This window comes from Pseudochaenichthys georgianus, chromosome 11 (assembly GCF_902827115.2).
Source record: "Pseudochaenichthys georgianus chromosome 11, fPseGeo1.2, whole genome shotgun sequence".
Lineage (NCBI taxonomy): Eukaryota > Metazoa > Chordata > Actinopteri > Perciformes > Channichthyidae > Pseudochaenichthys > Pseudochaenichthys georgianus.
The window spans coordinates 21352250-21366674 of NC_047513.1; the positions used below are offsets into that span (position 1 = coordinate 21352250).

The window sequence follows — 14425 nt, forward strand, 5'->3', positions numbered from 1 at the left end:
CTCTTTTCTTCTTCTGCCGTCTGCTGGCTGATGGTGATGTCAGACAGAGGATGCATGAAAACATGAGAGCCAGCTGCTCTCACTGAGTCACTGCCTAACGAGTGGTGACATTTATCAGATTTAAATAAAGATGTCAGGAGGCTACTTTGGCTTTTAGCAGCTCCGGAGTCAGTCAGCGAGGTTTGCTCCATAACGTTTCAGGCTACAAACTCAATCAGATTGGATCAGAGGGAAAAAACACTCAGGTTTATATTTTTGATTTCAGGATGATAGGATTTGACATGGTTAGCATGTATGTCCGCTTTAAAAAGCTGCATGTAATTGTGAATTTCTTGAGTCTTTTTTACTCGACTCATGTCTTCCATTCAGAAACAGGTGTGAGTCACCAGCCCCCTGAAGTTCAACCTGTAGGCACTTAATAAAACACATGTTTGTTTAATTATATATATACTTTTTTTTTTTAGGTATGGTTCTTATTATTTCAAGATTAGTTTACTCTTATTTTCAGTGGTCATTGGCTACAAATCATTTTTCGGATGACTGTTATTTTCTAGAACATTTAGGATTTGGGCAAAGAAATGTAGATCTCATACATTTAGACACAATCTACTAAATATGACAACATTAAAAGTCGAATAAATAGGGTTAATATTAAAATGACAGTCTTCAGAAATGAATTCACAACAATTAACATTTGTTTCTTTTAAATATGTTTGTCAACAAACAAATGAACAAACGTGTTTCATTGTGTGAGATCCAAACATCTTCAACAGCCGTGTTGAAAGTACTGTACAAACTTAAACTGCTTTTTACCCAAACTTAAGCAAATGTCTTTTATTTTTCTTCCAAGAATCTGAGCACTTGTTTATATAGTACTAAACAGATTAACTTTAAGTGTTTAAAAATGGTTAGATATGTGTTTACTGAGCTAACATATGAGGAACATTGTAAAATAGCACATTTTAGGATTGTACTTTAATAGTTTTACATATGTATACGTTTAAAAAAAACGGATGAGCTTTTTGGTGACTGCCTTTTAAGAATAGTGTATGTATTCATATTGTTACACAATATTAGATTATATTGGTGAATAAAGCAGATGTACAAAGTGCCACACTGGCACAAAGAAGCAACTCCCTCCAATCTTGCAGCCAGAAGAGAAAGGCAAACAGGAACAATGACTTTAATAATTCATGGTTATTGAGCGCTCTCTGGTCCCCACATATACACGGAGAACTGTTTGGCGGGTAGGATTATGACCTAATGTTTTAATACGCCGGGAGCCTTTTTAATGTAGCACAGCAGTGGTCCTACACAGCATAATGGTGGAGTTTCATTCAATGTAATTGTAAAAGACAGGATAGAAGAATTTATCGCAGAGCAGAGCAACACTGAGCCACATGAGGCCACTTCCCCTTAATTTTGTCAGGGATAACACACTGTTTCTGATATTAAAGACAGCAAAGAGGCAGTGGAGTGGTTTTAAGCCATATGGACAATATATAAGTACTGCATGATGCATTACATAAAGTGCAGCCTCACAATGCATCTCTGCAGCCATCAAATGCAGTCAATGTTTTTTCATCTCTCAAGTTAAACCTAAGACTTTCAGCTGGTTGTGTAACTCAATTTAGATTAAAATACACAGTTTCACTATATCTGCACATCTGCTGTGAAGACAACGGGACATGACTACAACATAATTGGAACTGGCATCCTACTCATTTGGCAAACATGATTAATTATGCATGTGTTAGGCACAGGGCTCGGTTCATAAAGATTTCATTTACTAGTTTTTGGAAAATGTGTTTTGAGTCGTAACACAATCTGCAACATGAGTCTGTCCTGGCACGCCGTCTGACCTGTCCCTGGTCCAAGAAGATAGAGTGCTTCAATAAAGACTCAGTTGACCAAATTCTCTCTACGTGCGGCGCAACCTCCCTCTGAGCCGCCTGTGACTGAATCTCATCTGGGAGATTCATTGTTCCACTCAGAAAGAGAGAAGTCAATGCAGAACAGACTGTTTCAATGATTTATCTTATTGGTCCAGGCGATGGACAGAGCCGCCAAGCAAAGATGAAAAGGAAGAGAGAATGAATAAGCGTTCAATCTGCAACTAAAATGCTCTCATGGCCTTATCATCCCTCACTCTTTGATAGAATTGCAATTTCTCACTAACATACACTGCCTAGTGCCTACAGCATTCGAGCTGCTCGGAAAGCTTAATGCACACATCTAAATGGAAATCTAGTTTGCTTGTTCCCTGTAGGTCTACTGTAATTGTCTCTCTAGCAGGGTCATTAGGAAATGGGAATGTTTCGAGTTCGTTTCCACAGGGAGTCCTGCTCAAAACGGTGTTGCTCATGACGAAATGACACAAAAGGCTTCCTCAAATGTGGCCTAAAGGGCAAGTCTGCTGCAAAGTCCTTATAGAGAGCTGAGGAGTTGAACACAGAGGGAGGGTCGCTGTGCATTGTGTAGATTGCAAAATGACTTCTGAGAAACACCCTCTGAAGTATCCTCAGTCTGCGAGCAGGACAAGATCTAAAGACAAATGTTCTTCGCCTCTTGTAAATGAACTTTTCTTTTCTGAGGAAGGTCACGGCAGGACTACGCTGTGCACTTTTAATGATCAGACTTCGCCGTGTGGAGTTTCGCTGCACTGTCCTCAAAAGATCACCGTAAATATGAAAGACTCTTTCACATTCATTCAAGGCCAAAATGGTTAACATGTTTGTTTTTCTTAAGCCTGGAGCGGAGTAAACATTTGAGGGAGAGAGAGCCATCTTTATTCTCAGAATAAGGGAGCACATTCACATACATTCTTTTCCCATCGCTGTGGTTTTCTTTAGAGCACATTAATGAGCATATTCCAACCACAAATCATTTCAGATATTTCTGTACAGTAACAAGCATTCAAACATTCTGGCTTGCGTGGAAGACAAATCCTAGCTGTACTCCAACGTTTCATTTAGACTTTTTTTCCACCCCGGTGTTTAGCACACTCTACAATCAAAGTATTTAATACCAGGGAGATGGCAGGGATACAAAAATATGGTGGAAAATACAATCTCTTAATAACACACTGAATCTGCGGACACCGTAGATAGAAGAACATTATCTCGTACACCAGCGGGCTCATTTCATATCACTTAAGATTAATTACCCATGCAGCTAATGCTTTTTGACACACATACCGTGGCACACGCTGCACACACTTCCTTAAGCAGCTGTGCCGTATGACCCCGTGCTGCACCATCCGTCGGAGAGGAGGTATAATGCGAGTCGTCATCCTGGGGAAGTCATGCACAGTGGACTTAGAAAAGGCTTAGAAACGTCTTCAGAGTGCGGAAAACTTCACTACTACGTAAGATCTACCATAGCAGCTACTTCACCCATGCTCTATGTTTAAAGCACACAGCGTACAAGTAAACAAGCCTGTTCCAAACACTCAATCTGAATCTGAAGAGTCACTGGTTTTGGACGACTTCTGCTTCTGTTTCTTTTTACTCTTCTTCTTGTCTTTTTTCTTTTTGTCCTTCCCCTTTTTTCTCTTCTTGCTGCGGTGTTTGTCTGATGAGGAGGAGGATGAGGAGGAGGAGGAGGAGGATGAGGAAGAGGAGCTGTCTGAATTGGAGGAAGTGCTGTCCTGAAGCATCTGCTGCAGCTGCTGGATCCTAGAAACAGGAAAGGCAGGAGGAGATGAGATTTAAATACAGAGAGAGAAACTCAACTGTGATGCAGACTCAGATGTTGGCAAGCCTCTAAAGTGTCCTTCAGCAAGGCATCCTAGTACCAGCATTTACGGATTGTCAGCCAAGTGTCTACCAGTGTAACATATTCCCAGTGACAGTAACTTCTGTGCCATATTAAATTATGCTTAACTGAAGCTATAATTCTGCTAACATTTGTCCAGCAAGGAGAGAAGTCAATATCAGAGTTGCTCAAAAATGTGCTTCTTGTCAACAGCTTAAAAAGTTTGAGAACATCAACACATCACACAATACGTTAGAAAGAGTCTCACTGTTTAGCTGAATGGAGAAAAGTACAGCATTGAAAGGCCACTGGAGGACCTGCCCCTTAATCAGCTCAGAGAGGTGAGCTGGCACATGATGACATAGGGCTGTGCAATTAATCGTATTTTAATCGCAATTACGATTTTCGCCTGCCACAACTACAAAAACAACATAATTGAAAACAATGATTATTTTGCTTTGCTCGGTTGTGACAGTGCACTAGAACATATTTGATCGAATTATTTTAGTCTAATTTATTTTTATTTATCATATTTATATATGTTTAGTAGCTTGTGGAAGTGCGCTCCAAAATATTTGTTGATCTTGTTTATTGGTATTTATTATTTTGATATTATTTATTTAAAGGTGGGGTAGGTAAGTCTGAGAAACCGGCTCGAGATACACTTTTTGTTATATTCCATGGAATGCTCTTAACATCCCGATAGCAATGAATATCTGAAGTGCTTTGACAAAAAATCCATACAGAAATGTCATCTGTGGCGCTGTAAAAAGCACGACCAATCATCTGAGCCGGCCCGGCTAAAATAACTGGATGGCCTACCTGCCTGTCAGCCTTCCATCTGTGCACAAACTTATCTCGTGCCCTCATTGGTCATGTGCGCGTTCGTGTGTGTTGGAGGAGGGGCTCTGTAAGGAAGTGGCAGATTTTTCCGGCTTTCAAATTCTAGCGCACTCGAGCTGGTTTCTCCAAAATTACCTACCCCACCTTTAAATGTATCATTTATTTAATTAATTTTTGTATTGGTTTTTCAGTTGAAATATACATTCAGGGTAATCAACAGTTAAAAAGAGACTGTTCAAATTATTATTTGTTTTAAAGTTCAATAAATGGATGTTTTCAAAGTCAATGAATAATCGTATTTAATAATCGTGGTATCAATTATTGACCAAAATAATCGTGGTTATGATTTTTGCCATAATCGAGCAGCCCTATGATGACATCAGAAATGTGAAAGTCATGAGGACATTGAGAAACTGTTAACTATTCAGCCATCAAAGGGTTTCTCTGAGAAAAGGGTGGCATGCTCGTGAGAAGTGCCCATCAGAGCTCATTATGTTGATCTCTCAGAGCAGCAGGATCATCTGAGCACTTCGTGTTATGCTTCTCTTGGTAGTTTACCTCTAGGTCTCAAAGTGAACTCCATCTCCATCATTAAAGCACTTCATAGCCTATAGCTAAACTATAAAAGAAGTCCCTTCTCCTCAGCTCCAGTACTGTGGATTTATGTATCCAAACTGTCAGCACTGATTTTATTAGAGACTAAGCATTTCAGTCAGGCATCAAATTCACATTACAATAACACATCTTTACACTAAAGCAACAGGCTGCATTTACCCATAAAAAATACTTTAAATATATATTGGCTTTGTTGTCTTCCTGTGGCTCCTTGACATCTCGTTATGTGTTTGATTATTTTTGATTAAGAGTGTGCACCGCAGATAAAATAAAAATATAAATAATTGTAGTTAAGTAGTAGAGATGATATCATCAATGCAAAAACAAGTCACTTTGGGAAGGATAAAAAAACAAAAACAAGTGTAAAGAGTAAAATACAAAATGTTTTCGACCTTGAAAAATTGCAAGAAAACACTTAAGTAGATGCATCATTACATTTTCTGAGGAGAACTTACGGCAAAATACAGTTCATGCAATTGGAAAAGCAAGCTGGACTTTCAGTATTTTTCCAAAGAAGACGCCATAATTACTGCAGCATACACACGCTACCCAGACTGCACAACGCCACTGACCTTTAAATAACCTTTTTGTAATGCATGCAAAAACACACACACTTGCAAGCGTGTGTGCAAACACCCTGGTGTCAAACACTATTTGCTAGGAACCGGCAGAGAACCAGCCACCATGAGAGGATTTCCAGGTCAGCTGAGATTGTGCCACTCTGCTGTGGTACAACAGTTGAAAAAAACTAAAACCTGCAAGTTCTCAAGTGTGTGATCCAACTGTCAGAGCAGCCGAAAACATCTTGTCTGTCCGTTAAAACAAATCTGACTCTTAATTATGGAAATTAGAGCAAATGATGTGAGCAACCTTCATGATTCAAAAGATGAGTGCATGTACCTGGTTTCTTTTTCGTTCCTTTTGTTTTCCCGAATGAGGTCGTACATTGGATCTTCATGAGCCTAAAACACCAAAATGCAATCTGTCACTTTAAAGAAAACACACATACTTACAATAACAGTTGCTATGTATTCACATTTAGTCCATTCAATTTCCCCTCAACACATTTCATACATTGTACTGGATTTAGTGTTATGTCAGCAATTTTAAAAACCTCACCGTGACAACGCGAGGCATGAAAATATGACACAGTTGCATTTATGGTAATGGTTAGAGAGGCTGTGTGTTCCTGCAGCAGATCATGCTAAACAGGCCTATTGGAACCAGCAGTGGGAAGGAGTCTGCTGCCCACATGTTTCCTCAGTGTAAACTAAATACGGCCCAAATCTGTTGTTACCTCAGCTCTCAGACGCTTGTCGCCGTCACAGCTCCTTAACCTACAACAACCCAACCTACATTCTTTGTCCGTGGACCATTTCTTCCATAAATAACTCAAGTTAATATGCAGTTCACAAACTCACCACTCTGAACTGCTCGAGTTTCTGGTTTCCTTTGATGAAGAACGGACACTCCTTATCTCCTGTCCTGTGTCCGTAACGCTTGCATCTCCAACCTGCAGCAAAGGAAACGCATCTGAGAGTTAATAGTGGGACAGTTGGACAGACGTGACAGGTACAACTCTGCAATATTATAGATTCAATATCGGCATGAAAGTACATTCTTTACCTTAGGAACATAATCTTACCTTATATACCCAAAGTCACAATCCCATCAGAGTATGCTTAAAGGGGCACTGTTATGCTTTTTGGGGTTTTCCATGATGGTTTTGTGCATGTAAATGCTCGACAAAGGCTAACATCCCATAGTTCCTTTGACAGGGAGTGTCTCTCCCACACACTCCCCCCACCGTGACTGATACACCTCTATTGGACTCCTTTGTTTACTTCCATAACATAGCATTACACAGTGTATGTGATAGATAGGCAGGATCTCTAGGTGTTTGACCAATCATAATAGAGCCAGCGAGCTAACCAATCAGAGCAGACATGGCTCTGGTTTCAGACAGAGGGTGAAAAGAGGTGCTGCAGCACAGGCAGTATGAGAAAAATAAAGACCTTTTTGAACATTAGAGCATGTAGACATGTCACAGTAGAGGCACAAAATTCAAATATGAACATTTTAGGACCTCTTTCATTGTCATATACAGTGGGGCAACAAAGTATTTAGTCAGCCACCAATTGTGCAAGTTCTCCCACTTAATAAGATGAGAGGCCTGTCATTTTCATCCTAGGTACACGTCAACTATGAGAGACAGAATGGGGGGAAAGAATCCAGGAACTCACATTGTAGAATTTTTAATGAATTAATTGGTAAATTCCTCGGTAAAATAAGTATTTGGTCACCTACAAACAAACAAGATTTCTGGCTCTCACAGACCTGTAACTTCTTCTTTAAGAGCCTCCTCTGTCCTCCACTCGTTAACTGTATTAATGGCACCGGTTACTCGTTATCAGTATAAAAGACACCTGTCCACAACCTCAAACAGTCACACTCCACTATGGCCAAGACCAAAGGGCTGTCAAAGGACACCAGAAACAAAATTGTAGACCTGCACCAGGCTGGGAAGACTGAATCTGCAATAGGTAAGCAGCTTGGTGTGAAGAAATCAACTGTGGGAGCAATTATTAGAAAATGGAAGACATACAAGACCACTGATAATCTCCCTCGATTTGGGACTCCACGCAAGATCTCACCCCGTGGGGTCAAAATGATCACAAGAACCGTGAGCAAAAATCCCAGAACCACACGGGGGGACCTAGTCAATGACCTGCAGAGAGCTGGGACCAAAGTAACAAAGGCTACCATCAGTAACACACTACGCCGCCAGGGACTCAAATCCTGCAGTGCCAGACGTGTCCCCCTGCTTAAGCCAGTACATGTGCAGGCCCGTCTGAAGTTTGCTAGAGAGCATTCAGATGATCCAGAAGAGGATTGGGAGAATGTCATATGGTCAGATGAAACCAAAATAGAACTTGTTGGTAAAAACTCAACTAGACGTGTTTGGAGGAGAAAGAATGCCGAGTTGCATCCAAAGAACACCATACCTACTGTGAAACATGGGGGTGGAAACATCATGCTTTGGGGCTGTTTTTCTGCAGAGGGACCAGGACGACTGATCCGTGTAAAGGAAAGAATGAATGGGGCCATGTATCGTGAGATTTTGAGTGACAACCTCCTTCCATCAGCAAGGGCATTGAAGATGAAACGTGGCTGGGTCTTTCAGCATGACAATAATCCCAAACACACCGCCGGGTAGTGCTGCACGATATTGAAAAAAACTGACATTGCGATTTCCCCCCCCCCCCCCCCCCCCCGCGGTATATATTGCGTTTTTTTTTAACCTGTTAAGCCCCAAAGTCCCGGCGGGTACTTTACTTTTTTTTAGGGGATCTTAATATTTAAGAACCTATTAATGTGTTATACCAGATTAACGGAAATAATCTTAGCTAACTGACGATTAGGGTTGGGTACCGAGAACCGGTTCCGGTTCGGAACCGGTTCCAACATTTCGATTCCAACGGCATCATTTAGAAATGTGAATTTCGGTTCCGCTTTTCGATTCCTGAGGAAATGTTTCTCGCCGCTCTCCGTAGCCTACTGCATGACTGCAGCGGGGCGGGACATTTCCTACAGTGTAACCTGAGACCAGGGCCGGCCCGTCGCACTGGCGTTATAGATGTTCGCCTAGGGCGCCAGATCTGTGGAGGCGCTGCGCTGCCAGCTCTGGGAGAAAAAAAAAATGTTTTGACCGTTGGTGCTCATCCTAATTTTCGGCCTTGATGTAACAACATTCATAATTAAGTAAATGTAACACCCTTTTCACCCCGGCTACACGTTTCATTTGCCCTGTACGATGGGCGCTGCAAGTGATTAAAATGGGGGATGTTGGCTTATCTGGCAACCGCAGCTCACAGCCAGAGTGCGAGTGAGCTAGGGAGAAAGGGAGGGCGCTGTTGTTATTAGCATCTGGTGCTAGCTGCTCTGACGGATATAAGAAGAAGATGTTTCTACAATGATGTGGAGGAGAGTCCTCTCCAGTCAGACTGAGAGGCTGATAACTACAGCTCAGTGAGGTAAAGGACTCTGAGTGTTTAGATAGTTCACTTTAGTCTAAGTTATCTCAGTGGGTCTCAAACGTTTTGATCACAATTTATGTAAACACATATTTCCAAGGCACTCTTTTAAAATTATTGGGATAAAACAGGTTTGAAATCATTCCAATGTATACTATAGGACAGTAAACCAGACATATCGTTTAAACTGGAGAGATAAAAAATATGCATAAATAAAATAGTAAAATAAGATATGAATGAACAACAAAAATAAAATGCGTTACATGTAGGCTATTTGTTATTTAATTATTAAAATGTAAACCGATCTTTTTCATATGGGTGTTTAGAGTTGTACCCCCTAGATCTAGTCTCTAGTAATTCTGCGTGTGCACCAGATTGAAGCATTTTACTTCAAAATGTTCAAACATTTCTTCCCGGTATGCCTGAGAAGGCAGATATGCTTGTTTTTCTCAACAAGAACTGTTTTTAAAAGTTGGACTGTTGCACTGTTGTAGCTTCAGTGGTTCTCAGGTTACAGTTACATAGCAGTGAATATAAACAGACTGATTAATGTGAATATTACTTTAAACTAACCTGTGTAAAAGTTTCTCGAATAAATGTAATTTTTTTGGTGGAAGAAGCATGTATCATTTTTTTACCCTGCCCCTCAAAGAATCGGAATCGAGAACCGTTAAGAACCGGAATCGAAAAGTAGAATCGGAATCGGAATCGTGGAAATTCAAACGATACCCAACCCTACTGACGATACAAACCATTTTTACCAAAACAAAACACAAGTCTCATAAGAAGCATCTAAATGACCCCTGAGCGAAAAATGCTAACGCACTTTGGCACAGAACTAAAGATAAAAGTACCCTTATTACTTATCGTAGCTGCACATACAAGATATCCGATTAAAGCTGAGGTTCCACAGATTATTTAGGTATATAGTATCATCACTGAGTGATCCGAACTCGGACAGGGGAAGCAAACACAGACATCACAACACGTACCTTTACGTAGCTTCTAGGGGAGATGTCTCACCATAGCTGTCAATCTGATCAAAAGACGCGTTCAATGGCATTAAAACGAGAAAACGCAGCTGAATCGGTTAATCTATAGGTTTTTAACGTCTCTGTATAAACAAATTATTTCATTTATAATCCATAATTCCATTTTTATGTAAAAATCGCAGAACAAAAGTTAGCTGCTAATGGTAGCCACCAGAGTGGCTGCTGCTTCCGGTCTTGGCTATGCGGCAGTCCAGTGCAGTATAACACACACACATTACCAAATAAGGAGTGAAAGTGACACGGAGCCAAAACCGGAAGCTGCATACACTCTGGTGGCTACCATTAGCAGCTAACTGTTGTGCTCCGATTTTTACATACAAATGGAATTATGGATTATAAACAATTGCTTCAAAGCCACAGATACATTAACAACCTATGGATCAACCGATTCAGCCGCGTTTTTTCTCGTTTTAATGCCATTGAACACGTCTTTTGATCATGTTATCACACGACTAAAAGCCTATATTTGATGACAACTGAACAAACTCAAGGAATAGAGGAAACTGTCTACTAAGAAAACTAAGATTTGCAGTTAAAGCTAAGAACGAAAGATATTAAGTTAACCTTGAGTTAAGATGTTATTAACTGTAGTTTCTTTCCTCCATGGGCCAAGAGAAAAACATGTATTTAGGGTTAGGAAAAGGAGTCACACACTCAAAATTGCCCTGCTCATGTACTTGACATGTATGCATCATTATAAAAGAGGAACCTCCTCAAACTAATCAGAAATCTTCACTGAAAACAAGAGTTTGTGTCAAAATCTCACACTGTTTGAATGTTCAACACTATAAGTGGCAGTGTAGCTGTTATGAATAACTTGAGTCTTAAAGTGAGATCACACAAAGTATCTGTTTATCCTCTAAAGTAGTTTAAAATGTGTTTACTTTGTTCACGTCCATATCATTCAAAGCGGCGTCTCTCTATCCCTTTAAGCCAAATGACTTATTCAAACATTTTCTCAAAGGATTAAGCAGAGCGACCGATTCTGCAGAAAAGTCTTTGTCAGAAGGTAATCTCCACCAACACCAGTATTAATATGTCGCAATAGACAAACAAAAGGCGTGGTGTTAATTGACAAGCTCTTGTGGTTACATTTTTCCGCCATCAAAACCACTGCCACACACATGATAGATGTTTGCTCCCACCTACAGTTCATACACTTTAGGTGCTGCTGGTACTTCTTAAGCCAATATGAGGGAATCTGTCAACATAGGTTAAGAGCTTTAAAGAGAGTTTTCATCCTAATTTTATGAATGTGAGTGCATGTTTGGACCTGTGAGCAGCAACTCTTTCTTGAGCTCAAGAACAACATTTAAGATGAAACAAGTTATTATTTAAACTGTGATCAAAAACGTTCAACCAACAACACCGTCGGATAGGAATTATAGGATGAGATGTTTAAAAAGCTCAAAAGACTAATGTAAATTGTCATCAGTCTGTATGTTATAATTTAACAATTTAATTGAATGAATGGTAATTTGTTGCTATTAAATATGTCTTTCATGAATAAATGACAGGCAATAGTAGATTATCACAGACAACAAGAGATTCCAACACTCAATGTTACTTAAAATCTTCTTGATGTGTAGGTTATTGAATCGCAAGCTAAAGAAGGTTTTGTAAAGTGTATTTCTTATTCAAAGTGGTTTCATGAAGAGCTTACAGTTCTCATTTTTTAATAATAAAGATGTATTTGTATTTCCCTTGCAGAAATAAAGAAAAACACAGAACTGGCCATAATTGTTGTTCTAAACGTTGTTGTCGGTTAAGAACCGTGCAACTGATGCATCCCTAAAAACAACAAACAGTGCATATATATCTCTCTCAAAGCAAACTTCAGTTATCAGTGAATGAGTGCTACGTGTACTCACACTGCATCACCTTCACCTCCCTCCCCAGGGGCATCCACAGCCCCCTGGTGGGCGCGTGGGCCAGGAAGCTCCTGGCTGCTTCATTTCCGGGTTCAGCAGGAATACAGTCCTCTGGTTTGTCCTCGTGCTCCTGCAACAGTAACTTTCACCTTTGGGCATTTCTTTGAGTAAATGATAACAAAATGTGTAAAATCCCAACAGCTATTTTTCTTTAAAGCTTCATTACTAAATGTAACGTTACCTTTATGAGTCCTGGTGGAGGCTTCTCATAGCTGCATGAAGAAGATAATACTGATGTTATTCTTGCAGACTATTTCAAGCTCAGCTGTCTTTTCCATAACAAGATACCACAAGTACAACCAAACATTAACCGGAAGAGCGTAAGAGTACATTATTATGGATGAGCTACAACAGATAACTTATCAATTGCATTTATAATTCATGCATAAGTTTGGACCCTGAAGCAGAAAAGCTCTCAGTAATCTTACTCACAACGTCTCAAGGTGTTTCAGTTGTTTCACTTCTTGGGTGAGTTTTTTCGTGTGTGTTTTGAGTTTCTCCAAATCCTGTTTGGATGACTTGTGTCTCTTGTGCTCTCGTCGGTCCTCCTTCTCTCTTCTTCGCTTTTTGTCCGACATTGCCCTGATATAGACCCCCGAACAATCATTTACTTATAAATGATGCTGCATTAAACGATAGTTTGTCAGCTACACAGTGAGAGACATCGAGCAGCGTGCTAACAGCGGCTAACCAGCAGACATTTCTCTGCTGCTGTCCGACTTCCTGTGCAGCAGGCCGGTTTGTTAAAGTCCAGCGCCACCTGCAGGACACGTAGAGTACTGCTGTGGTAAAAATGGCGTTTCCCTCTAGAAAAACTCAAGTTTATTTCATTGCGACACATTTTTTAAAAACATGTTATTATTACTTTCGTCAAAAAAAACTTTAGGTACTTGTGGGTTATCTTTCCACTTTTTTAGTTTTTTTCAGACTCTGTAAATACGCACTTTAATTTTCAGACTCTCTAAATAACCCTAACCCATAGGATTCATGTTTGTTATTTTGAGAAATGAAAAAGTTAATGTGGAGGAGCCAGTTACCTGCTATTAAAAAGTGGCAACAGATAACTCACAGGTACCTAACTTTATTTATAGCAAGTTAGTACATTAGTGACTAACACAATGATGTTCTCAATGTCAGCTGTCCAAAACTGAATCACACCTCCAAAAATCATCATAAAGGAAATAGTAGTGAAGTAGGCTAGTAGTTGTTGAATTTAGAGAGCAAAATATAAATAAATAACCAAACAACATAAAAGTAGTATACAAGAACAACAAATTAGGCGGGTAAAATAAACATTAGGTTTGGCAAATAGTTACTTTAGAGCACTCAAATAAACATTTCTATTCACATACATGTCTTATAGCTTTAATTCATTAAAGGTAGGGTAGGTAATTCACTTCAGAAACTCTTTTTTGTTATATTCCATGGAATATAACAAAAAGTGTTTCTTTTTGAATACATTAAATGCTTTGACCAATTATTTTAGCCGGCCCGGCTAAAATAACAGGATGGCCTACCTGCCTGTCAGCCTTCCATCTCGTGCACAAACTTATCTCGTGCCCTCATTGGTCATGTGCGCGTTCGTGTGTGTTGGAGGAGAGGCTCTGTAAGGAAGTCTGAAGGAAAGGACTGATTTTTTCTAGCGCACTCAAGCTGGTTTCTCCATTCTTAACTACCCTACCTTTAAGTAACAGTAGATTTACTCAAGAAGTGTACTGTATAATATTGAGGTACTTGTACTTGAACATTTTAATTTGTGGCCATTTACTATATTCCAATATAGTTTGGAGGTAAATATTGTAATTTGTATTCCGCTACATTTATTTGATAACTTTATGTACTCATGACTTTGCAGATTAAGATTAATAATAGAAAATATAATCAATAAGATCAACAATCATTTTTATTATGGCTAAAATTATGACTTTATTGATCCATTGGTTAATTCACAAATAACTTGCCAGTATATATTTATTAATGATGTACAAGTCATTTTTTGCTTGTAGGCTACTTTCATTCGATTTATATGTAAATTGTTCTACTTTAATTTACGTTTGTATGTTTTTCTTTTACATATTTTGCACAATCATTTTCTTGGATAGTAATATAGATCTATCCTAAGTGTAAAGACCCCCCATATACCCCAAGTACATGCAGCTGGATTAATTATAGCCTTATATCTGCAGACATTAAT

At 39.5% G+C, this 14425-nt stretch overlaps 1 protein-coding gene across 1 annotated transcript; it reads right to left on the reverse strand.

The window, feature by feature from the left end:
* Positions 1-2766: 2766 nt before the first annotated feature.
* On the reverse strand, positions 2767-12968 carry rp9 (RP9 pre-mRNA splicing factor). The gene is made up of 6 exons (XM_034095227.2): positions 12664-12968; positions 12413-12443; positions 12172-12301; positions 6636-6727; positions 6115-6176; positions 2767-3677 (listed from the first exon to the last, which is right to left on the reverse strand). Exons 1-6 carry the CDS (start codon positions 12807-12809, stop codon positions 3452-3454), a joined length of 687 nt encoding a protein of 228 aa, XP_033951118.1. The 5' UTR covers positions 12810-12968; the 3' UTR covers positions 2767-3451.
* Between the last annotated feature and the right edge of the window lie 1457 nt (positions 12969-14425).